General features: G+C 35.5%; 1 protein-coding gene across 11 annotated transcripts in view; it reads left to right on the top strand.

Moving 5' to 3' along the window:
* The window catches only part of ABI3BP (ABI family member 3 binding protein), a 256615-nt gene that overhangs the window by 138655 nt on the left and 91435 nt on the right, over positions 1-26525 (top strand). For 9 of the 11 annotated variants that reach the window (XM_081301600.1, XM_081301601.1, XM_081301599.1 and 6 more), the window contains 13 exons: positions 9628-9693; positions 10881-10955; positions 11510-11584; positions 12428-12502; positions 18453-18494; positions 20004-20084; positions 20545-20592; positions 21683-21745; positions 21852-21926; positions 22631-22678; positions 24088-24147; positions 25010-25099; positions 26381-26413. The exons of 1 other annotated variant lie outside the window; for it this stretch is intronic. In XM_081301600.1, coding sequence (XP_081157726.1) covers positions 9628-9693; positions 10881-10955; positions 11510-11584; positions 12428-12502; positions 18453-18494; positions 20004-20084; positions 20545-20592; positions 21683-21745; positions 21852-21926; positions 22631-22678; positions 24088-24147; positions 25010-25099; positions 26381-26413 — 831 coding nt within the window. The remainder of the gene's footprint in view (positions 1-9627; positions 9694-10880; positions 10956-11509; positions 11585-12427; positions 12503-18452; positions 18495-20003; positions 20085-20544; positions 20593-21682; positions 21746-21851; positions 21927-22630; positions 22679-24087; positions 24148-25009; positions 25100-26380; positions 26414-26525) is intronic. One more of the 11 variants, XM_081301592.1, reaches the window with a different exon arrangement.

Here is a 26525-nt window from a genome sequence, read left to right as displayed (position 1 = left end):
ACTCCAGAGTCTAGCAGAATAGTAGGTTTGAGAAAGGATGGAGAATAAGCCCCCAGACACACAGATCTTAGTCAAGTTATCCTTTCTGTAGTAAATATAATAAGTGCAAATTTAGTAAAAGATACACAATGATATCAAATTAAGTGTGTGTGTCTTTACGATCTCCCTATTTTCTCAAGTGGCAACACAGTTAAAAACGTCCATGGGTTCGAGCCATTTTGGAAACCTGGGATGGGTCTTTTTAATCCTTGGTGTCCTTAATCACTGACACTAACACTCTAGTTCAATTAGCTTAAGTGGGTACAAAAAGAGCTATACAGCCATCTGAGAGTAAAATCTGGGGGTCCTGAGTGTAGTGTCATATTGAGCCTGTAGTTCCACCAGCTATCACACCAGCCCAACTCCATTCTAGTTACAGAGCAACATCTAGCCTGGGAGCATCTCTGTTGCCCTATCTGCAGCACCATGACAGCCCTGGCTGTGACTCCCACATCCCACCAGAGTGCCAGATCTCCCAAACCAAATGCTTCAGGTCCCTTTCATCTCCTAGCTTTGGGGCTATGATATAGGTGACACAAAATTCTCTTAGGTTTTCCTTAAGAAGCACTTAGTTTTTGGTTTCTCTGACTTTTTAAAAAAGCAAACTGAAACTTCAATGAAACCATTTATGAAATTTTAGAACCTAGAACATGAATTGTATATAAAGCTTGAGTTGGACTAACTACTGGGGAGTATGGAGAGCATGTTTGGGAGTGAGTGAAGATTGCAGAGTTATAGAGAAAAATAGATGATATGGGAAATCCCATTAAAGGAAAGGTTGCTTTTACCTTTAGTCCCAGAAGAGGCATATTCTGGTCTTACCTTGATGGACTATGGATAACAAAAAATGCAGTAGAAATCAACCTCATTATTCAGCTGCCTCACCATACCTGGGCAGTTTAGGCTGTCAGGGAACCCTAACTGTTAATCCCCAGCCTTCTCTGGGCACTAAGTTGGGAATTGTCATTGGCTCCAACTATTGTTTAGTAAACAACATTTTTAGGCATGAGCTTTAGCCCCAGAAATTTCCCAGCTTTCCCTTTTGACATTTAATTTGTCTATTCTTGCTACTTATTATGATCCTTGGACCAAAAATAGTATTGCTGTAAACTCAATTAAAATGCAATGGGCTCCACTGTAGGTTTATTGAATAAGGATCTGCTATCTAATAATATCCCCAGGTGACTTGTATGGCATTCAAATTTGAAATGCACTACCTAATTGCTATATCCTATAATATTTCACATGGTACAGGAAAGAATCATCAGGAATGGTCAATAACAGAGCATTGTAGGCATCAAATCAATATAAGACTTATTTCTTATAAAGAAATAAAAAATGATTGGGTGATTAAGTATCTTCTGGTTTTTTTTTTGTTGTTGTTATTGTTGTTAATGTGCAATGCATCCATATACACTCTAGTAAAAGTATTCTATGGCAACTTCCTAAGTCATGTTAAATTTCAAGTTAAAAATACATATATACATTATTTATGATTTTAAGAGTTGATATATTCACATATAGTTCTTTCATTTCAGCTTTTCTTATTTTTTTAATTGATTTTGTGTACATTTGTACATGTATTAAGTTGCTATTTCCCATTTAATTTCAGTACATATGATTATTTTATTTTCTAGTTACTCAGGTAGCTTCCTGTTGCAATTGCTTTTAGAATGAAGAGATGGAGACAGTGTTTAAATGGTGGCTCACAAAATCAGTGGCCCCATTTTTAGTTTGTCCTATAACAATATATTTTAGTTGATATTAATGACATTATTATAACAACATATATTTTGTTTTTCAGTATGATGCTTCTATATTTACTGTCAATTCCTTTTACCCAAAGATCAGCAGAACCCCCAAGGAGTAGAATATATTTAGAATTATTTAATTATTATGATTGTTAACAGAGAACACAAACTATAAGTAACTAGAGGAATTCTTAGAGGATGTTGGAAAAGACTTATTGCAGGAATTTTGCTTATATTAAGTGATTGGCAGAAGGGTCCAAGGAAGTACAGTTTTGCTCTGTATTGGGAGTAAGTATGTACGTGAGTATCTTCATGATTCTTAACTAGAAGGCAAGATAAGCAAAACAAAGCTAAAGGCATGAATGGTAAAACAGCACAAGGTGTCCACATTGGTGAGAATGTGGCAGAGTAGGGCTTGTGGTTTGGATGCTGTTCATGTTTTCATTTCTGTTCTGTGTTCTGAATGATTACAGCCTACTCTTGATTTTCCCTTGATCCATCAAAGTCAGAGTGATCTCATCTAATATTGGTGTTCTTTGAAATTGTTGACATTTGACAGGAGGGTGCCATAACCCACTTGTGAGAGCCAGGCCACCCTGGATTCCCAGACAACTCTTCTCTGGATCAACCACTATATATGATTTATTATTGTAAAATATATTTTACTTTGGCATTACCATTCTGTATCAAAAAAGCAAGAATGAGTGCTCCAAAAAAAATTCTATACCACTTTTGACACAAAAGACTATTAGAAAATTATTTCATGCTGGTTACTGAAATCCCTGGGTCCTTTCAACAGTTTTTGGCAACAGTGGAATAATAGGCTATTTGAAGTTTGAAATAGTTCAGGAAATATGATATATATAATCATCAAATATACTCTTTCCTTGTTCAATCTGTTTGAACTAAACTTTCACTAGAGCTGTATTATGCAATTTCATTATTCAGAATTGCATTTTGTATAAACCTTCTATAAAGTATGTTTAAGTAGAGTAGATTGGTGGGGATTTCCTTGGGAAATCTAATTTTCCGTAGTGTATATAAAGGAAATCATAAAATGTGTTTTGCATCCCAGAATATAACATTATTTATATATTTTGTATTAAAAGAAACCTAGATTTTAGAATACTTAAGTGCTTATAACAGTTATTCAGGAAAAAGTCCATCTTCCTGATGATGCAGTAGAATTGATCCTATGTTCTATTAGAAGTTGGTCAGCTCACTACATTCTCCTTTGTCATAGGAGTTCTAGAAAAGCTCTCACCTATAGGAATAGGGAAAAACAGTGGAATGAGTCAGACATAACTTACCTATGTTCCCATATGAATACACAACCAGTGGAACTCCATAGCATGTACAACCACAAGAATGGGATCCTAATTAGAAGTCATACTCCATACATGTATAATATGTCAAAATACACTCTACTGTCACGTATATCTAAAAACAGCAAATTTAAGAAAAATAGAAAAGGTCTTCTATCTTCATCTTCCACCCCCAGATGAATTGTACACTTGTATGCATGTAATCCACATGCTGTGAGTCATTTATCCACCGGAATAATTAGTATTTGCATGATGATTTTCTCCTAAGAAATCTGCAAGAGTTATGTGTACAGCATCAGACAGGTCCTTCCAAAGTTCCTGAAGCTGCCAGTTATTTTCTTTTATATTGAGGAGATACTCGAGGGACTTATGTCTGTCAAGATAGAAGATCAAAAGTTAGACTCATTCATTTCTTTCATAATCTTCTCTTCAGAAAAGTTAAAAGTGAAACAGTGCCATAGAGCTTGCTTTGAATTTTTGAGAACTTTCACAACAGAGAATTAAATGTTCTTCCTGATCTACATGCCTTCTAGATAGATTAGAAACAATAAATGACCTGTGAGAGACTGGCCAGTCCTTGAAATTTATTCTTACTGTGAATGTGATTACTAATCTACAAGCTGTAGATTAAGAAAGATATTGGTTAATAACTATCTCTCAGAACTTTGGTTTCTCCATCTATAAAAGGAAATAATATATAAATTTTTCATTAGGTGTTTAGTCTTAGAAATAATGCATGAATGAATTAACAGAATGGAGTCTCAAGTTGACTGCATCCCTTCCCACCAAACTGACCATCCCAAACTTTCTGAATTGCTGCATAACAATTATTATAATAATAAAAAACAATAAGAGTTTTATTAAATTATTTAATGAAAAAAAAGGTAGAAGAGTAAAAAAAGACTCAAAGCTTTGGTGGGAAGGGATGCAGTCAAGATCAATGATCTCAAACGCAAAATGATTTCAAGTTTGTTTTATCTATAGAAATCTCTCTGCCTCTTCTTCCCTGAAAGTGTTTAGAATTTCTCTCCAAATTTATAGACTTATTTCTAAAACTATTTTTTCCTGGAGTCCCCCCCACCACCAAAAAAAAAAAAAAAAAAACCACACACACACACACAAAAAAAAAAAAAAAACCTAGAAGTAGTTTTCTTCCAGAGACTCACCCTGACAGAAAATCAAAATGGATGATGGTCAACTTAGTCTTTTCATTGCAATTCACTCTGGGAGCTTCCTTTAGGAGGTTATCTCTTACGATTTTCTGTGTTGGATTCTTTCCATACATTGTAGAACTCTAAGAAATTGAAACATCTATTCTAGCTCTATAAATTATTTAAAGACTTGAAAGTTGAAGTGATCAGCATACACAAAGAGTGGTACACAGGTTAGGAAGTTTGGCCACAGACTCTACTTTCAGAGCCGTTGAAAAGAAGTAAACTCTACAGTTGGATCTTACAGCCTGCCCTGTGAGGTGTTGATTAGCACAGATCTGGCCCACCCAACTGGATTAAGCCCTGGAGAGAGAAAAAGTAGGAATGAGTAGTGGTGTTGATGCTTGAAAGCAGGAAAATAGAAGTCAAGCATAGCAGATGGTTTACAGATTCACTGTGGTCTCTTCAAGATTTATAGCCACAGCCTTTGATTTTATTTCACAAACATTTTCTTGCAGGCAATACTTTAACAGATTTCAAGGCCAAGCAGAAAGGTATTTTGTTTTTCCATTAACCAAAGAAAGCAGTATCCATGAATTTAAATAGCACTGGGAATTCTGTGTGGTGATGTGTTTTTCTCTTCTGGTTACTTGTTGTATTTTTTCATTACTACTACTTGTATGTTTTAGAGTCCTACCTCCATGGCAGAGTAAGGCCACACAAACCCATGGAAGATATGTGTGTAATGGAGGAGCAGATTTGTATGCACACATTTGTGTATCATAATTAAAGGACATGATAATTCCCCAACCTAAGCCAGAAAATCCTTTCAAAAAGCTTAAACTACCCATCTGTCAAAAATCACCATTAATTTATTTTTGTTTTGCAGATTGATTTTATTGGGGATCCACCCTGTACTGGGCTCTGGAGTACATAAACCTAGTGTGTATAATAAATATGACAGACTTTGTACTTTAAAAAAGGTGTGTTGTCTAAGAATTTATGTTTGAAAAGGAAAATATATTACAAAGTTATTAACATTCAAGGAATTTAAATGAAATGATAAATTCTCAGTTATTTGAAATGTTTTGTCTGTGTGAGATCACATTTTCAGACCACTATCAGGGCGTTTTCATGGTAAGATTTCTATCCATTAGATTTTTATTTTTTTTATTGATTGTTCAAAACATTACAGAGCTCATGATATATCATCTTTCATACATTAGACTCAATTGGGTTTTGAACTCCCATTTTTACCCCAAATACAGATTGCAGAATCACAACTGTTACACACTCACATTTTTACATAATGGCATATTAGTGACTGTTGTATTCTGCTACCATTCCTATCCCCTACTATCCCCCCTCCCCTCCCCTCCCCTCCCCTCCCATTTTCCCTCTCTACCTCCTTGCTGTTGTTCAATTCTCTCCCCCTTTTTTCCCCTCCCCCTTGCCCCTCACAACCTCTTATAATTTTGTGTATCATTGAAGGTCTCCTACCATTTCCATATGCTTTCCCTTCTCTCTCCCTTTCTCTCCCCCCATTCGTCTTTGTTTACTGTTAGTCTTTTCCTCATGCTCTTCCTTCCTGTTCTGTCCTTAGTTGCTCTCTTTATATCAAAGAAGACATTTGGCATTTGTTTTTTAGGGCTTGGCTAGCTTCACTTAGCATAATCTGCTCTGGAAATGCCTTCCATTTCCCTGCAAATTCTATGATTTTGTCATTTCTTAGTGCTGCATAATACTCCATTGTATATAGATGCCACATTTTTTTAATCCATTCATCTATTGAAGGGCATCTAGGTTGGTTCCACAGTCTAGCTATTGTGAATTGTGCCGCTATAATCATTGATGTGGCCTTATCCCTATTATGCGCTCTTTTAAGGTCCTCAGGGAATAGTCCGAGAAGGGCGATAGCTGGGTCAAATGGTGGATCCATTCCCAGCTTTCCCAGGAATCTCCATACTGCTTTCCAAATTGGCCTCACCAATTCGCAGTCCCACCAGCAGTGTACAAGTGTACCCTTTTCCCCACATCCCCGCCAACACTTATTGTTGTTTAACTTCATAATGGCTGCCAATCTTACTGGAGTGAGATGGTATCTTAGGGTGGTTTTGATTTGCATTTCTCTGATTGCTAGAGATGGTGAGCATTTTTTCATGTACTTGTTGATTGATTGTATGTCCTCCTCTGAGAAGTGTCTGTTCAGGTCCTTGGCCCAAATGCACACCAAACAAAATGTGATTAACAAATATGGTCTTAGGAAGTTCTAAAGAAGAATATTTTTTTCTGAAAAAATCTGAAGATAATGGTCAGTTATTACTGTTTGGTTGGTAGCAAGGACTGAACCCAGGGATGCTTAACCACTGAACCACATCCCCAGTCCCCCCCCCACTTTTTAATTTTTTTTTAATTTAAAGACAGGGTCTTGCTAAGTTGCTTAGGGTCTCTCTACGTTGCTGAGGCTGGCTTTGAACTTGTGATCCTGCTGCTTCAGCACCCCAACCCCCCCCCCAGACTAGGATTACTGGTGTGTACCACTGTACCCGGTCATTACTGCTTTTGTAAGGAAATTAATATTGCTTTTTACAACCTAATGAACTACCTATTTTGTTGCATTAGAATTCTCTAACAACTTTTGGTTGTTCTAATGGTCCCATGTATGTTCTTTGAATTCAAGATCAAAGATGCTGCTTAGTTTCAAAGAGCTGTAACATTTTATCCCCTACAGATAGGTGATAAGTCATAATATATGGGAGTATTCTCTGAACTGTTTATCAATTTTATAGCTGGAGTAGACTTGCAGTAACTAGGCCTGTTTTGTGAATTTTACTTTGGCATAGAGGTACATATACAAGAGGTTTTATTCTTTTCCTTTTTAAAAATTCTTTTTATTTATATATAATATTAGGATACATTTTGACATAATCACAAAAGCATGGAATATAATTTGCTCTAAATCAATTCCCAGAACTTTCCCCCTCCTCCCTTCCCTCTCCTCCTTCCCCCCTTATCCCTTCCCCATGCTTTTCTTTCTGTACTAATCTTTCTGTAATTTATTTATAGTTTTTTATTAGTGTCTTGTGGATGCACTTGATGTTGGGATTCACTGTGCAGTATTCATGTACATACATGGAAAAGTTTAGTCAGATTCATTCCACTCTTCTTCCTTTTTCCCATCCCTCCTTCCTCCTCCTCAATCTCCTTTATCTACTCTACTGATCTCTGTTTTAATGAAATTCCCTCTCCCTTTTCTCCTTTCTCTCTTTTCTCTCTCTCTTCCTTTCTGAGTTTTGAAAAGAAATTAAGCGCTATTGATTTTCAGGGAACTTTTAAGAGAATTCATTTCAACCCCGTCTTCTCCTCAGACAGCTATAACTTCAGAGTCAGAAGATTAACTCGTGGATAAGATGAGGCGGTGTGCTTCTCAAAGCTGTCCAAATTACGTAAAACTTGGCATGAGTGGTATTTGTATGTTTTTCAGTATTCTTTTCTTAAGCTCTCAGAAACTATAGAAATAGAAATATCGAACACTAAGTCTTGTGACAAATGTGTTATTTGAATCTGAAGGATGTTGTGAGAAGTCAGACTTCATTTTCTGGAGGATGGTAGGAGAGGGTATCTGTCCACATCAGATGACTTGAGAGTAACTTGAGGAAAGCTGGCAACCTGGTTTAGAACCTCCAGAAAGGTAGAGAATTGTAAATATGAAAAATAAATGCAGGATGAATAAATATCATCTCTTAGAACAAAATAGGACTATAGGAAAATTGGTCCAATGTCACTAGATGGAAGGGAGATTTGGGAGATAGGATAACATAAAAACAGTAATGGTATTTTTCAAAAATAATAATATAAATTTTTAAAAAGTCAAGCTATCCATAATTTCTTAGCTAGATAACAGGGTTAAATACAAGTTGGTAAACTTTTCCTAATTTATTTAGTAGGAGATGGAGATGATATTGCTAGATCCATGACTTTGAACCTGAATTGAAGAAACTCTAAGACCAGAGACTGATGCCTTTTTTTTTGCCCTTTAAAAGAATATTCATTCTTTTCTGACCCTTTAAAATCGCAATGAGTCTAACTTTTCCATATAATAGATGTATTCTTGATATATGTGCATATTTTAACATAATATTTTTTAAAGATTTTGTAAAGAGTAGATTAACCATCATGAATATATTTCCTGGCCTGTTGATATGTTGACAGCACAAGCTGTCCTCTGCTTTCAGACAGTCATACCATCTCATATTATCTTTCTTATGGTTCCTACCAGCAGTGATTCAAAAATCATTAAATTGACACTGAATTACAAGCAATCCCAATAAATAAACCTTGTGAATTTCCTCCCTTTTATTTCTATATAGCAAATTTCAATGGAAAAGGAAAGCAATGTCATCTCCTGTTAGATCCTGCTTTCTCTACTTCTCCATAGTGACAATTCTTTGTGCATAAAAAAGAAAAATCATCTAATGCTGTTTTTACTTGCAGGTTTAGCTCCTATGTTATCCTGAAAATTATCCCTGCATTAAAATAATTCAATCTTTAGGTTTAAATGTTTCTCCCTTTCTTTATTTCATATAAAATTGATCTTTAAAGCTTCATAGACTGTGGAAGGGCTTATGGCTCATGGAGGAACACAAAACAAAAGCTGTCTCTAAGTAAAATGGCAGGAGGGATGGTGCTGCATGGGTCCTGGTCTTAGCCCTGCTGCTCCTGGTCCTGCCATGGAGTGGAAAATGCACTGAACATGACAATTTTTGGCGTGTATCTGCAACTGTAACACCCCATTATTGAGAAAGTGCAGATAATGCCAACCTTTCATATTTTTCAGGGATATTAATAGGATTAAAGAAGCTGATGTGTCAGAAAGTGCTATGTAAAGTACTATGCACACGAGAGATATCATGACGGCAATTTTCACTTTAAAGTCTACAGCTTAAGTCTTTCACAGAAAGACTTAAGCTGTAGACTTTATGCAAATAGCTTCAATGTGACTGCCATTTCCTTCTTTAGAAATCTCTCCCTAAGCTGCCATCTGACTTTATTTGTTTATATTCTTTGAAGCACTTGATTTAGAGCTGGCATCACTTCATTATAAACATATAGCACTGTATTCACATCACCCCAGAGCCAGCGCCAAGCCTTGCTATATAAATCCTGCAGCTCAGAGCAAGGAAGCCAAAATCCAACACAGTGGTGGTGATTGCTAACCCAGTAGTGACAAGGCCAGCAGCTGAATGCTTAAATCTGCTCAAACTTACATGGAGCTGTCCTGTAGCCAGAATTAAAATATACCATGAAATCTTTCAAAATGAATCAACATTAACATCTCTTTTGTTTCATTTTTTTTTAAAGCAACTTATGATGTTTTCTCAAGTTCTACAACTTCAGATGAGACTGAAATATCAGAGGCCCACACAGGTATACCTAGTCTTTTGGTTATGTCTCCGGATCCCAGGTGTTTGGACAACACTAGGTGGGCTGTCTCTTTTAGTTTATTCCGAATGAAAAAGTGCATTCTAGAGCTCCAAAGGGGAAGAGCAGCCCTGTGTGTCAGGAAGCGAACTCTACCCAAGATTCCCAGTGACTGTTTCTTTATGTTTATTAGTCAATCAGTTCTGTCACATGAGGGAGCTGTAGATAGATTGGGTTGCCTCTGGGGGAAAGTAAAAGGCCTATTGCTCTCTTGGCTGAAATTATTCTTAAAAAGTTTTAGAGGCTTAGGGGGTTTTCTGTAGAGCAGTGATTCTCAACTGGGGGTGATGTGGGACCCCCTCCCCTACACTACGGACATTGGTGATGTCTAGAGACACATCTGGGAGGAAGTGCCATTGGCATCTAGTGGACAGAGATCAAGGATGCTACCAAACCCCTTCAGTGCACAGAGTGTCTTCCCACAACCAAGAATTATTTCACCCTGATTGTCAGTGCCTAGGTGAGAAATCCTGCCGTAGACAGTCTCTTGTCACTCATTTGTAGATGGTCAGGTGGGTCTCGTCTTCGGAATTCACTGCTCCATTTACAGCTAGTCTAAGTCCAAAAGTTCCCTATGGCAGTTATTTATTATGCACCTACTATACCTAAGCACTGTAGGAGATTCAAAGTAAGTCTGGTCTCTGCCAAACGTGTGCCTGGTATTTTCTGTAAGTGTAGTCTTAGCATTATTTGTATCATGACAAATAAAGGTGAAGAATTTTACACAGCAAGAAGACAATGAAATAGAAGGCTCAAGTGGGTTCTGTTAACTATAAAACAGAAGGCATAAGTTGAATGTGTAAAACTACTTTTTCATGGTTTCTGATATTTAAGTTCTTTTTTTATATTTTTATTGGTGTATTATATTTGTACATAATGGTGGGATTTATTACATATTCGTACATGCACATGATATAACAATATAATTTGGCCAGTATTATTAAAGTATGTATGTTTTTTGAAGTGAGCTCATCTTCAGCTCCTGGTGAATCACTGGTTTCAAAGTGTTGGTCAGCAGTCCCTCAAGTGTTCTTGATATTATCCTCATGAGGCATAATTTATTACTCACAAGTTCATATTTTATTCCTGTGGCCTTCTACTGCTTTTATAAATGTTGAAATTTATTCCAACAGCAACAAGTGATCCTATTCTGGATTCTGTCCCACCTAAAACTTCTAGAACTCTTGAGCAGCCAAGGGCAACACTAGGTAATGTTTTTAACAGAAAAAATTGTGCTTTGTTTTCCACCAAAAAATCATAATCTATGTGAATGCCTTTCTTCAGAATGACCATTTCATTCCATCACATCTAGTCATTTGTCTCTTTCCTATTTCTGACTAGATGTGTATATGTATTTTTAACACAGGCATCTTTTATATTTCATTTTTCATCCCTCCCCCAACTTCTTCACTGAGCTGTGATAGATGGTATTTTCTGCATCCTTAAAGTCGTGAAAAGCTTTGAAAACCGCATGGACATCTTCATCATCCACATCATCTCATCTTGTGCATTTGTGGCCTGAATCGTCCTACTTCCATGTAGTGACTGTGCCTAGAATCAGCTACTGAACAACTGTCATTCTAGCTTTTTCCCCCACTTTAAATCATAATTTCATCCATCAGCTTTTAAGACGACATGCATTTCCATCCTTACTCATATATGTGTAGCATGTGCATTGCATGATTCTAAAAGCACGTTGAAATTCTTAAGATACCTCATTTTAACTGGATTATTTGATGGGATGGGGTGTTTGTACTTTCAGCTGCAAGTGAAACACCGTTTGTTCCTCAAAAAATGGAAACCTTTACCAGTCCTGAAATGCAGCCTACAACCCCTGGTAACTAATGACATTTGTATAGTGTGTGCTTGAAAGGAATGGGTAAAGTAATAAAAAACAATCATCATGTTGGCCTTTTAAAAATATATTCATGACTAAACATTTCACTTCATTCTCTACTATGAAATTCTTCAGAGATCCAGTTTGCTAGCCTTAGGAAGATCTTCAAATAATTTCCATAAACTCAATGTTTATATATTTTGAAGTAAAATTTCCTTCCTATATTTCTTTCAACTTAGTCAACCAGAAAACAGCAGCAGAATCCTAGATGATAATTATTTTAAAATATATTCCCTCATATTGAACACCTTTAAATATGACTATTTCAGAATGGTCTAAGTGTAAAGAGCACCACCTAGGCTCTGAGATCCTGGATATGTGAAGAAAGATACATAAAAGAGAGGTAGCACAACCTACATTTTATCATGGAAAATTATTTAAATGATAGAGTTCATTAATGCCTGGCAAGGATAGTGAACTACAAATGGAAGTTCTAAACTTTCCATTTTCTAAATCTAAGATATCTTATTTTGCATCTGTCCTGCTCTCCACTGTTATCGTTTTGAGTTCTTAATTGCACCTTGTGTTCTGAAATGCCTTCAGGGAGCTCACTTTCCAGTATACTTGGACAATACAGCTTCAGTTCTCCTGTAGAATTTTAATTCCTTTTGACCTGGTCAGCAGTTAGTACATAATGTTTATAAAGCATGAGATTGGGCATTCTAGGAACACAAAGAAATATAAAATAGCTCTGGCACTCAAGAAATTTGTTAAGTTTACAGACAAAAATCTGACCCCGAAAAATGTCACTTATGAAAGTTATATTCAATCTTCTTCTTTCAGTTCCCCAGCGAACTACATCTACCCCTTCTACACCTAAACGACGCCCTAGACCACAAACACCAAGAACTAAGCCTGGTAAATAAATATCTCTTTAATTTTTAAGGATACTTAATTCCAAATAGACCATGTTCATCTCTTTATTATAAGAAAGAAGTTACATGATTCTATAGGGCACTTTCTTTATAAATTTGAAATTAATAATTAAATAATTAGTGATACAAAATAAAAATCAAATGTTTCTAATAAGATTTTACTAAGAATTATTTGAATTTTGTGCATGTAAATTTTGGGATAAACCTAGAAATAAGCGCTATTGCCCAGCATTAGAGAATGAGATATATAGTAGCACTCATCTTTTATTTTATTTATTTATTTATTTTGGTATGGCTCTGTGTTCTAGTGTCTGATAGGCTGATGATTCTCTTTTTTTTTCTTTCTTTCTTTTTTTTTTTTTTTGATGCCTACTAAGTCTTCAGTTTTCCACTAAAGAAATGAACTGAAATGGAAAGGATGATTCTAGCTTTCAAGTTGCTAATAATCTTGAGACGATAAGACATAACAATGAGAGCAAAACATAGATAATAAAACTTCAGGGTCTATAATATTTATATAGAAGCTCCAAGAAAGTTTAAGGTACAGGCCTCAATATATACATAGAATTTGGATGCAGGAGGAGGAGAGAAACAATGTATATTGCAGTGCTGAATTTGGGTGGTTCCGGTAGCTTACAACCAGGATATGATATTCTTCACTGTTAAGTAATATACTAAGAATCCTGTTTGACAAACTGGATTTGACCTAATTCTACTTATGTTTATAACATAAATGTAGTTTTATATGAGCTATGCTGTTATAACAGTTTAAAATTTTCTTTCCAGAAACTTTTACCCATTGTACACTTTGAAATTGACTACTAAATATGGTAGGATTTTGAAGGGGTCATTCTGCTCCATCTTGGAGGATATTTCATTATATCTAGGATAATCTATTTTTCTTTTTATCACACACATTCACAAGAAAGAACCATAGTCCTGGAACAATTACCTTTACAATTTTTTAAAGACCCTAAACCTAAACAGATAACACTGGACGATAATGATATGTGCTTAGTGGATCTGTTTTGTCATCTCACCATGGAAAACCCAGTACTTAGATTTTATATACTGCCTCAGTAGTTATCCTAAATGGCTCATTTGGAGAACACTGAATATCTCATAGACTTCACCAACACCCTGACTATGATGCTTGTGGATAGCTGGTCCTACAGTTGTTGATCTGAACTCCGCACCTAGACATCATCCTGTACTAGCAGCTGAACCACTGCTGCTTCCTGTCTGCTTTTCCTATCTAGTCATTGGTTTAGAAACTGGGTCATAAATACAGTTCATTTTTTTAAGGCCCTCAAGTTCTAGTCCAGAATTCACTGGGAGGAATGACCTTTCATTTTAGGGTTAGTGGGATTCCTTTATGCATCAGATCATAGCATTAGGCCTATCATTGAATATTAAATTTGACAATGTGTTTTTTCTACCTGGTGCTTGATGATTTAGATGTACCTGAGAAATAGGAAGAGTGAAAAATAACTAGACTAATTTATTAAAATCATTGTCTTTGAGTAACTACTATAACTATTTAGAGGCAGTGTTATATCTAACTCTTGACATGTTTTTCCAAACCACACAGAAATTTATCAGTGTATTCTATAAAGTGTTTCTCTGTGAATGAAATGTAAAATGATCTTTTAATGTAATATTTCCAAAGTCTTCCAAGATGGTGGGTTCATTCCACTTAACATGTATTTGATTTTAAGGTTTTTATTTTGTGTTTTTAGATACTTAAATGCCTATATATTGATTTGATCATTATTTTTTCTTTATTTTCCACATCTCAGTATAACACAGTCTATTTCTTTGAAGCCTAAAATTCCTCTCATTCCATAAATGACACATACTAAAAACCCTGGTACTTACCCTGAACTTTTTAATATAAATATTCCCAAAGTGGTGTTGAAATTTTATTTTATGCAGCTCTTTGGAGCAAAGAACTTCTGATTTGTTTGTTAGTCTTCAATATATTTTTTCAAGGAAGGTGCAAAACTGCAATGGAACAATCTCCTCATAAGCAGCCCCTTTGCAATCTTGGCATTGCTCTGAGCTGAGCTGTGGTGGTTGCATTTATGACCAGTGCAGAGAAAACATAAATGTAGCACCTGGGAGGGATGGAGGACCTCTTGTTTAGGACTAAAAAATAGTTTCCAGTACCAAAGTTGGCTGGGGTTCTGATTGCATTAAATAATAATAGCCTTTCAGCTGAAAGGAGGAGAAGCATTTCTGTTCTCTAAGAACTCTGCCTTGTTTGGGGGTTTCTCAGTTCTTAAGCTGCAAGACCAGAAAGGGGTTGTATTTTTCTTATTCTCTAAGCCTTCTTAATTAGGGCTGATGTCTAAACACTGGCTTCTGTTTAACTCTCAGGAGATTTTAAGGGTGTTTGCTGAATTTAAAAAAAAAAAGGCGGTTCTTTTGAAGAAAGGGATTCTCTTAAATAAAAACAGAAGTTTTTCTGCTTAAGAATTGTGGAACATATTGAATGACCAAAGTCGTCATGTTTTCTGTCCATCCAAAATTTATACAGCCCTCTTGGATTGTTTTATAAGATTTTCTATAGAAAACATTGTTGTTATTATTTTCTAAATTTTAAACTTTGAGTTCTGGGAAAAATATATTTCTCACTATAATGTTTAATGGATAATAAACTTACATTTCCATTAATGGGCATGTTTACATAGTAAGGATTATTAAAACAAGACATTTTCTGCTTAAGCAGGCATGATTTATTTTTGCAATAAAGTGGATAGGAAGAAAAACGTAACTGCTTACAAAAAGAATTCTCATAAATCCCTTTGGAGAAGCAGATTTCCAGGTGTAGGTGTCAGACTGAAGGAAATCAGGGATTAAGTAAAGGGAGTATAGTTGACCATGCATGAGATCTCTGAGTCAGAGAAGTGGAATTAAAATTACTTGGAGAGGGTATTTAAACGAAAAAGCACAGTTATAAAATTGAACTCCTAGCCTTTTAAGAATTCTGACAACTGTATTTGGAAAGGATTTCATGTACATTTATTTTAAAAGTATGCTTAGAGGGCTTTGGAATAAGGCAGTAACTATTATTATGACTAGAGGACTCCTACCAAGCAGATCAACAAATATTATTCTATGTTTAGGTCACTACATTTAAATAAATGTTATTTGTGTTATTATAAGATAAAATTTAATTTATCAATTTTTTTCTCCAAATGTTGGTTACAGTTTTATATGTAAGCTATATTATTTATTTCAGTGGTTTCTGACAAAAGATTTCTGAGAGGAAATTCATTCCTTAATACAAATAAGTGTGGGAGGGTGTGTTCTTACCATTCTGAGGTGTTTAAGTAAAGAGTCTTTTTAATTTGACATTTCCTTTAAAGTAGAACATTTTATTTGGAAGCTAATATGTTTATGTTCCTTTGATTTCTAAACTTTCTAATCACCTAAGAATATTCACCCATTTCCTCACGCAGCAAGCATAGCTACTTCAGGATCACACCTACACACAAGGAGTCAAGGTGACCTTGTGTGGTCTTAGACAACACAGGGTACTAACTGGGTCTCTGCAAACCATTTCTTTGGGTCTAGCTTTTAAATTTTTATTTTAGGGAAGGCTACTTTTATAGCTCTGCAGAAAAGTTCTGTTTCTGGACAAGGTTCACAAGAGCACAGAAACTGCCAAAATCTTTGACTTAAGGAACTCTCTACCTTCCCTGGCCTCACCTCATACTCCTCCTTTTTTTCCACATGGGATGCTTTTCTTTGGTTTTCCTTGACAATTAAGTTAGAGAGTGAAAATCCACATTGGTTTGGGCTTGTTTTCTAACCACAGTCCAGTACATTTCTCAAAAGCCACTGTGTCCTGACTTGTCCACCTCACACAATAAGAATTGTTTCCCTCTGGAGTAATCTTCAAGGTGGTAATAACATTCAGTGGACCAAAACAAGGGAAAGAGCCCCCATTATAGGTGTGTGTGTGTGTGTGTGTGTGTGTGTGTGTGTGTGTGTGTGTGATGCAGCTCTCCCCTGTGGTGGGTGATAGGAGTGCAAACCATGTTCCTTATCAGTCACATATCCAAGAAGGTGTTGTATATTTCTGTTTTATGCTGAGGTGGTGGTTTAGTTATTTACAGGCCACTCAGCTTTGTTATAGACTATCTTATACCTTTATCTTTAATATCTTAAGACTATTTTTTTCACAAGCTGTACTTGTTCTTACTGAACATTAACTTTTACTGCTGTTAGGTGCAATTGGCTTTGGTGTCAACCTATGGGGTTCCATCCCCATCAGTCTTGGTCAGGAACTTAAAAGATGCTACAAATAGCAAATTGTATTTGCTTTTTATTCCTTTAGAAGGCAGTTTTGTAGAAATGAAACTTTAAAATTTCAAAAGAATTTTTTGTTCCTTGATATTTTCACATGTAGATGCTTTCTTGATATCTGCCATATTTCATATACTAATGCTAACTTCCTTCTTTTCCTATAGCATATGGGACCATCAGACTCATTCATTCTTCTCCCTCTCTCACACACACACAGAAGTTTTACGTCAGTGTCTACTTCAGACTGATGTATCACTATGGCTTTGCCCTGTATCTGTAAAATCTATTTCTGGACAAGTTCTTAAGAATTAAGAATTCTGGGGTATATGTGTGGGGGGGTTCTTTTTAAATCACTAATCTTTAATTTTGTTCTTTCACACTCAATTTTTATTCTTCTGTGTTTTTACTTAAAGATTATTTTTGGCCACAGACATGGTAATGAATGACCATGCCTTTAAGTAGCATCTTGTGCTATTATTATACACTGCTTTTGGAAACATTGAAAATTCTCTATCTGCACTATTTGTGGTTAAATTTTCTGTTCCAGTTGCTAAAAAACCATTTACTTGCTATATAGAAATTATTGTTACAGTTTCTGTTTCCTTCTCTACTTCTCCCAAATCTGCCTCTCCCTCTCCTCCACAAACATCGGATAATGCCTGATAATTATATTATAATAAATGTATAAATATCAGAATGATATAAATCCTTTTAAGATGAACAGTGAGTGCCACAGTAATCAATTTCTTTCTATAAGGAGAAAAATAAACAAAGAATTACTTTTAATTTTAAAAATAGAATTCCTTTTTTTAATTTCCCTCCTGAAAAAGGAATTATTTTTTTTATTCTGTAGAATAATATGAAAACTATTGAAAGACATTCATTCTTTTCAAAAGCCCAAATATTATATAACAAAAACACATCCAGCATGAGGTATAATTTACTTACCATGAGTTTGAGCATTCATTATCTATCAAAATGTTTAAATAATATTATTATTTAATTTATTCAGCATTTCATAAAACCTGAGACTGCTTTGGATACCTATTGCTAACCCAAATGGATTGTTTCATGTGTAAATCAATTTGTCTACTAGCAATAAATGCTAGTCACTATGCAGAGTACCACATGAACACTCCTGCCCCCTCTTGGATTATAAATTTAATTCCTGTCTTTGGTGAAAAACTGTCAAGTCCAGCAAAACTGGATCATTAACAGAGCACAGGTCTGGGAACAGGTCTGCCTGGTGAGTGTGTCACTTCTTCCTGCTTCCTTGGGTGAACCTGGCTGACTGCAAGAAACAAAGTGGCAGGTGACAGGAAATTCAGAGCCCCCACTGAGAAAGTACCCTGGTCTCCATTTAATGAGTATTTCTTCTGCCACCAGGGGCAGTTGTTAGACTATCAGGTAGTGAGGCCACAGCTGAATATCAGCAACAAAAATGAGAATTCTTATTTTATTGTGGCTTGTGAAAAGGAGCTGGGGTGCGTGAGCATCACTGTCAGAAGCAAGGAGAACCTAGTCATTCACCAAGGAAGGAACACTTTGTGGTAAAGAACATTTAATTTCTTAGATATGGTCTTCAGCATTGCTTTTGATATGATTTGCTTTTGTTGCAGCCCCAGAACCTCAGACTCCACCAACGCCACAGACAACCAAAGGTAATGAAGCTTCCTTTAACCACTGAAAACCAATGATCTTTGTTAACGTCTTCTATATTCAATTTCACCCTTAGCTTTGGCTTACTTTTAAAATATTTCTTAATTATCTGTCAGATCTTTATTCCAGCCACTTTTGCCAGAATATGCACTTTGTGCCTGTGCTTGACTGAACACAGGCTCTGGGACACCCATGAAGCCATGCTGATTCCAATTTGACACCATCTCCATTGTCTGGCCTTATGATCTAGGATTTCATCCTTAGCTTGTTCTAACCTGGTTATTTCCAGCAGGGTATCCTGGCCTCTTTCCCTATGGCATATTTGCATTCTCAATTTTGGAGGAGATTTTCTTATTTTCAGAACTCAAGCATTTGCAGACTTTCTTGAAAAGCATTATGAACTTTCCAGATATAAATGCCCTGATGTGTCACTAGGAAATCCATGCAGAGAGGGGGAAGAAAAACAACCCAACCTCAATCATTACAGCTTCTTTTTCTTCAAAAGAAAAAAAAAGTAATGTGTTCTGGGGACATCTTAGCCAATTACCAATATTTTCCTTCATATTATGAGCTGCTGGTTACTTTATTACATTTACATCTTTCAAAAAAGAATCATGCCCCTTTTTTTCCATTTCTCTTTCCAAACTTAACTGACTGGCTCTATTTGTATTCACTTTGTCTAAAAGCACAAATTGATTTAAATAGAAAAGGTACTTATGTGGACAAAATTTTACTCTTTAAATTTGTTCAATCTAGAAATTTGATATTAAGCATATCCCATATTTAAATTTTGTCATTTTTCTTTTGGATTTTGATTCCTCCTTGATGATTTTTCATGCAGCCTCAGGACCTAGAACCCTGGGAATATAAGCTTATACAGTTATTCAGTGGGTGACCTTTGTTTCTTCTTTTCTAATTTCTAGTGTCTTTATTGGCAGGCTCACATTCATGGGCTAAAACTTCAATGTCGTTTTCTGTTTGTACATTCTGCTATTCTGGAAAAAATTTGAATCCTGACATAATTTATAAATATATATTATTTTTTAAGTTGCCTCCTTGAAATAATTTCTGAATACAAAGACTTTTTGAATAGTGTTGATTTGTGTATTTTTAAAATGCTAAGTAAAGGCTTAACTTGTTTTTGAATCCTAAGTCAAATAAACTTAATTTTTTTTATCCCTAGTGGCTTCCCAAAGCAACCTTTCCCATGTTCCTTTTGAGCATATACCTTCAAGTTTTTATTTAATGTGACTGTCTTTTCTAAACCATACTGTTTTTGAGATTTTGCATCTTAAAATGTAAAAAGAAGGAGTTTACAATTCTTTGACCAAAAAAAAAAAATTATTGAAGACTTCATTTAGTTGAGTAAATAATAACAGACAATTACAAGGCAGAAGTATGTGTCCACAATAAATCAAATGGCTTGAAAATGCTTTTAAGATATATGTAATAATTTATTGTCAGTTTATAAAACCAATTTCCTATATTAACTAGCAATTTTCCTTCTTTAGCTCCACCAAAGACCAAAAGACCAGGTCGTCGCCCCCGCCCTAAAACCACACGCAGTCCAGATGTGCCCAAGTCCAAACCTGGTAAATGTGGTGTTCAGGGTTCCAAGTTAACATAGAAAGTAGGATATAGTAGTCTCGGCTTCAGGAGCCACCAGCTACCCTAGTAACTGGGTTTTAGGAATCAGTAGTAGTTGATTTTTTTTATATGTAATCATCTATACTCACTTTTTATATTTATATTTTTATATAAAGTATTCATATTTTTATTTGTAGTCATTAGGCATACACAGTAGAAAACTGGTCTAGTAAATGGATTATCAAAGTAATTCACCTTAAAAATCTTACATCTGATACTTTTTCGTGGCAGATGAGGTATGGGAAAATAATGGGCAAAAAGAGGTAAATGGGAAAAATAAGTGGGAAATCACATTCAGAAAAAGTACACAGTTTAGGCAGATCATCCTAAGTAGAGGCATAATGTTTCCTTCCTCTGATTCCACCTCTCAATATAACTGGTATTCTTGGTGTTTTGCTTCTGTAGCTCTGGAACCAGCCACAGTACAACTGGAGCTCTTGGTTCCCACAGTCGGTAATTCTGCCCCCTCCAGTCATGGTCACCATTGTCACTTTGGCTTTTCTGCTCTCCACCCAAGGCATGACTGCAGTTCTGCCACCCCATCACCCCTTCACAGTTTCATTCCATGCTTCCCATTTCCTATCTGGGTCTGAAGAACCTGAAGATAGGAGAGGAGTCTGTGTGCTCATTTAGGGAAGGTCTGTGGTCTTGGACACAACTTCCTGGTTCCCTGCTGACCCTCTCCTTCTGCCTCATGTGTCCCAGTGTGACTTCTGGGCTCATTCTGGACTGAAAAAAAAAAAAAGGCAAAAATGCTTTCTAGTGCTGTGGCTATAATTTCATTGCTTTGCTTGTTCTACTTGTAAGACTTTCTTAAGCTGCATGAATAATGTTGTCTTCAGCTTTTTTGTTTATTTGAAAAATGCTTTGGGGGATGTTTGGATAACCAGCGGTTGTTCTTGGTGTAGGGTCCAGTATAAAACTAGTTGTGGCCTTTGTACCTTGAAAACATTAGAAGTCTCAAGATGGTCTGACTGTTTTTAGTACTAATACTGGTGACTAATAATGGTGTTTATAATTATTTATTTGTAACTTGTCGGCATCCATAATCAATTCATCACTGCTTTACTTTGAAAAATTCCAGATATCAATAGTCATGTAACATCATTTCTTATGTGTAATATCAAGTGTTTCTGGATTATTTTCCAGGTCTCCTCATAAGCAACTTTTATAATTTTATTTTACTGGGTTTTTTTAACCAAATAAACTTATCAATGAAAAATAGAGCTAATATACTTTAGCTAATACACTTTTTTTTTTCCTTTTGAAACGATTTATATAGGAAAAAAGCCTTATCAATTCTCATTACTTTTGCTCAGAGACACATCTGAAACATTTCCTGAGGATATTTTCTTTCAGGAAAAGCTAATGATGCAAGTATGTAGTTAGAATGGACAGTTTTCCCACCCCTCTTGCATCCCCAGAAATTGATTTTAATATATACATTGAATTTATACTGTGTCTTCACTCAGCTCATATATTCTTAATTTTGAATAGTCACAGCCATGATCATTATGTTAATTTGAAATACCTTTTTCTTCAGCTCCAAAACCAACCAAGAGACCTAAAACCACACAGAGACCGGATGTACCCCAAATCCAGCCTGGTAATCACCATCTTGACCTATAAATAGGAAAATTGATGTAAATTACATTGATCTTTACATTTACAGCTCAGCTATGGCACTAATTATAGCACCCTTTTTTCTTCAGATTCAAAACCACCAAAGCAATTACTTCCTAAGCCCAAAACCTCAGCCAAACCAGACATTTCACCAACTAAATCCGGTAAACGTAATTTTCATGCTTAGTTTAATAAGGTTTTTTCTTTGGAAATGTTATTGAAAATATTGCTGCAAGTATTTACATATCACATAAGGCACAGAAATCCAAATTATTACTATTTTGTTCATTATCTTCTCAAAGTAGCCACACTAACATTTTGATGCTAAGTGAAGAAAGCAATGTATGGGAAATTGGTCGATTTTATACCTGATTGTTGGATGTATTCCATTTTCTTAAAGCACTTTTTGGCCTTATTCTCTGAACTTGTAATGTATAGAAGGTTGATTTTTCTGTGTCTAGGACATTTTTGAACGTGATTTGGGTAAGCACTACTGGGAAATACACATGGGAGGCTGACCCTGTATTCTTCCTTAACGTGTATGGCTGAAGAATACCCAGCTAGCCAGGGATTGTCTTCCTCTAAAATACCTTACTGGCATTTTAAACAGTAATCTACCACATAAGAATATATTTATATAACTATTTTGAAAATCCATCTGTTTTGTAATAGAAATTTTATCGTAAGATTCCAGTTAGCATAAAATTCTAATTTGGTGAGAGTATCTCTCATAAAACATTAGCCTATCAAGAAGGCAGTCTATATCAAGTCAGAATAAACAACAGGTTCTATATCCTCTGAATTAAACATCAATGAGTACCTGATGTTACTTACATTGTTTTACTTCTGTTTATCTTTTATGATGCAGTCTTGGAGCTTGACACAGTTGAGATTGAAGCTCCCTCTTCCACCATAGGTAACAGTGTCTTCTCGGTCGATGTTTCCCTGGGCTTGCATCTCTCATCTCTCTTGTCATTATCTGTATTCCCTCATGTACATTCATCCTCTTGGTTTCTAAAAATTGTGTACTCTTTTCATGAAAGGCCACCTTAACATCTTGTCAGGCATTCTTACATCTTCTCGGCACATAGCACCCGAGTATGATTCTTTCTTCACTCACCTGCATCTATTAAGTCACTTGACACTTTAGAGTCATGGGTGCTCTGTCCATCTACCCTTCGGATGAGGAAGTTTCTGAACCTCTGCTTGTATGTGTGTACAGTTTTTGGATACGGGAGGGGAGCAATGAAAAAGCTGGTTGGAGCTTGTCCTCAGTGTGTTTATAAGGAGCTTGATGACATGTCATTGTCTCTGTAAAAGCCCTTTCTTCCTTGATTCCATGTTCTTCAAATGCACCTGGACCTTTTCATTGATAAATTCATCTTGTGACACTAAGTTTCAGACAAAATTGGGATTCTTTGTTTTTGTTTGAAGATAATCAGTTATAAATGTTATGCCGCTCTCCTATGCACTGTTGATTCAGAAGAAGCTCTCAGATGTGGATTAAGCCAACTTTGTGCTATGGTGTCTTGAACACCTGAAAAGTCAGTCTCTGTATAAATGCTTAAAAGGTTTTGGTGATGGGAAGTTTTGAGTATCATGTGTAATTTTCTAGATATAACGAAAAATGGAGACCCTAATTTAATACCAGAGTTGTAATTTCTAATTATGTTCAAAACTATGTGCTTCAGAATATTATAGAAGTGTAAAAATCCTGTTCATTGAGACAAAAAATTGCATTATTACCTTTTCAACTTTTCACTTTAATCACCTCTATTTCTACTGTCTCCTATTTATTCATTTGAGATAAATGAATAAGGAAACGTACTAAAAAGTAATTTCATATTTATTATTTAAAAAGCACAAATTAATCTTTGCACAATTGTCATAAAGCCCCAGTAAATAGACTGATTAATATTTTTCTAATTCTTCTCACAGCCATCACCCTTCAAAACAAATTAATAATGATGGTGAAAACCTTTCAAATACCAGCAGAAGCTTTTATAATAATTTCTGGAGTTATTTTAAATTGCATGTCAGATACCAGAGAGATTTTCTTGGAGTCAGCTTTCTAATATAATCATAATCAGATAATCAAACATGGAAAAATACTTTACATTGGCCTCGTAGCTATACAGAGTGCAAAAGGTATGCTTATTTTATAAGATAAATACATAGATAGAAAAGTATCGCCAGTTATTGGTGATAGCAAATATATTTGCCCAAAGTTAAGAAATGCTTTTCAAAAATGATAAGGTTAAGATGATTCATTTTCTTTTTCTGGTTTTCTTACTCTACATTGTTCATTGTATTACTTTTGTTCAGCTACTACCACAGATATTGAACCTGTAATTCTGAAAACTGAGGCTCCTGGAACAACATTAGGTAATGGCCTTTTCTGTCTTTAAGCACATTAATTTTCTACTCATGGTCTTTTCCATCTCTCTGGACTAAAGGTTTTTTTGGTTTGTTTGTTTGTTTGTTTGTTTCCCTCTCATAAGGTTTTCTTGTCATCCATTCTTGTCATTCAACTGCAGTCCTCAGTTTTAACATATTGAAAGCACTTAAAATACATGACTTATTTATAAGCCTATAAGCAGCAAGTGCCAAGAATCAATCAATCTCTCTCTCTCATATTATCCAGCTTTTCAATGCTTTACAGAATCTATGTGTCTGCTTAAATAGTATCCTGTGTTAAAGCTGAATTTCAAATACAATCAGGAGTGTCTACCCTTTCAACATCAGTTATTTTTCTGGGGATGTTTAGGTTTCTGTTCTTTCAGAATATGCAGGATATTTATTATGTACCAATGACTTTTAGGAAATGAAATGGGCTCTTCTAATAATTTTTAATGGATTGTATGCCTAAACAACATAATTTCTATGTATAATCTTCTGAAAGCAGGTGAACTTGCCCAGAGTTAGGAAATGCTTTTCAAACATGATAAGGTTAAGATGATTCATTTTCTTTTTCTGGTTTTGGGTCTGAAAACCTAATACCAACAACTAACAACAAAGTTTTCAGAATAGTAAAATAATGCTATATAGTTTATTTTTTCTCAAAAGAATTATCTGTAGGCTAAAAAAAATTGCATATGAATAACCAGCAGAAACTTCCGAATCAAAGAGACAAAATTTTCTCAAAACTGAAGAGCATCTAGGAAATATTTAGAAGCCCTAGAATCCTGTGTAATTCTTTCTTTAATATCTAGAGTCATGACTACAATAACCAGTTTCCTTTCTTTAGCTCCAAAAAAACCACAACGTGCAAGAACTCGTCGTCCTCGTCCCAAACATAAAACCACTCCAAGTCCAAAGATACCTCAGACTAAACCAGGTAAATAGTATATGGTTCCTGGTCCCTAGGGAACACCTTTGAATATGACACTGTGGTGGAAGTTTAACGTGCCATTTAGTGTCACCTCCGTGACCCTTAAGGGTGAAGGCCCAAGTCACAGAAATAAGCTGCTACCAGCACAAAGCTCTGGCTGCTTACACCATATCTTCTTGGTACCTGAGTATTTTTATTTTTCTGACGTGCAGTTATGTTTTCCTCTTTAAATCTGGCTCAGAAAAACTGATCTAGTTAGGTGTCTAGTCAGCTAACATTTAATTCAAGTAGCCACATGTTTTATTAAAGGCCACATCATCATCTGTGAGGGATACTTTAGAAATAACGAATGACTTAGTTGACTAAGGAAGCTGCCCTTGTTAAGACTGTTCACAAATAGATACAGGAATGTTGGGGGAAAGCAGATATTTATTAAATTTTACCCACTGGGGAGAACATAGTTAATTCTTAGCAAAGCAAGGAATCTGAATAATTGGAATAATTGGAAACTTGAAATTTGTTAGCAGAATGGACAGGGATCATATAAACAGAGGGAGGGGGATGCTGTATGTGGGTGACAGTAGGAGGACAGAAGTTAGAAGTGCAACCTGACAATAAGGCATGTTTTGCTTAGCTAAACAGCCATACTACTTTGGGGAGGGCGCACAAATAGGACCTTGAATGCCCCACTTCAGTGACTAGATTTGAGCCAACTGGCATGCTCTCTTGCCCTTCAGGGTCAGGTCTTTTCTGTCCTGATAACAATGATGCACTAACAAATTCCATGGACTGAATGACCCTCTATATCTAGCTCTTTGTCTTGACAAAGGTCTTAGTCTTTTTCCACAGTGGACTCTCAATTAAAAAAAGCATTGTTTCTTTGGATATTCATGACTGCATCTGCTTAAATATATCAACAATTGCATTTATTATGATCTAGGGTTTTGTTTTCTAATCTACAGTGTTATAAATTATGTTTTCACATTCTTTTCTCATAATCATTAAACAGATGACTAAATATTTTTCTAAACAGTTTTTCATTATCAGATAATATAAAAACAAGCAAAATTGCCATTTCACCATGTAGAGATGCTAATGATATAACTATGTTATATAAACAAATGTCTAAGGATCCTTGTTTAAGAATTTTTAAAATCTTGCTTTTTAAAAAGGCTATAAAACCAAAGCTGAAGCAGTAAAGTTCATTTTTAGGAGAATTTGATAGCTTTTCTCATGTGTTTTAACATTTTCTTTTTTAAAATTGCTTTTGATCACTCCTTGCACCAGACTTTGGACCTGTGACTCCTGAGCCATCTTTAGGTAATGATTCTTTACCTTCAGCAACTGTTTTTTCTTCTTTGTTAAACTTTGCTGTGGTGTTGAATAGATGATGGTGCCACCCTCTGTTATCATCCTCTATGACAGTATTCAT

This window comes from Spermophilus citellus (assembly GCF_964194105.1).
Source record: "Spermophilus citellus genome assembly, chromosome: 7".
NCBI lineage: Eukaryota > Metazoa > Chordata > Mammalia > Rodentia > Sciuridae > Spermophilus > Spermophilus citellus.
Note: the sequence above shows the minus strand (reverse complement) of the source record. Positions and strands in the feature narration are given on the sequence as shown.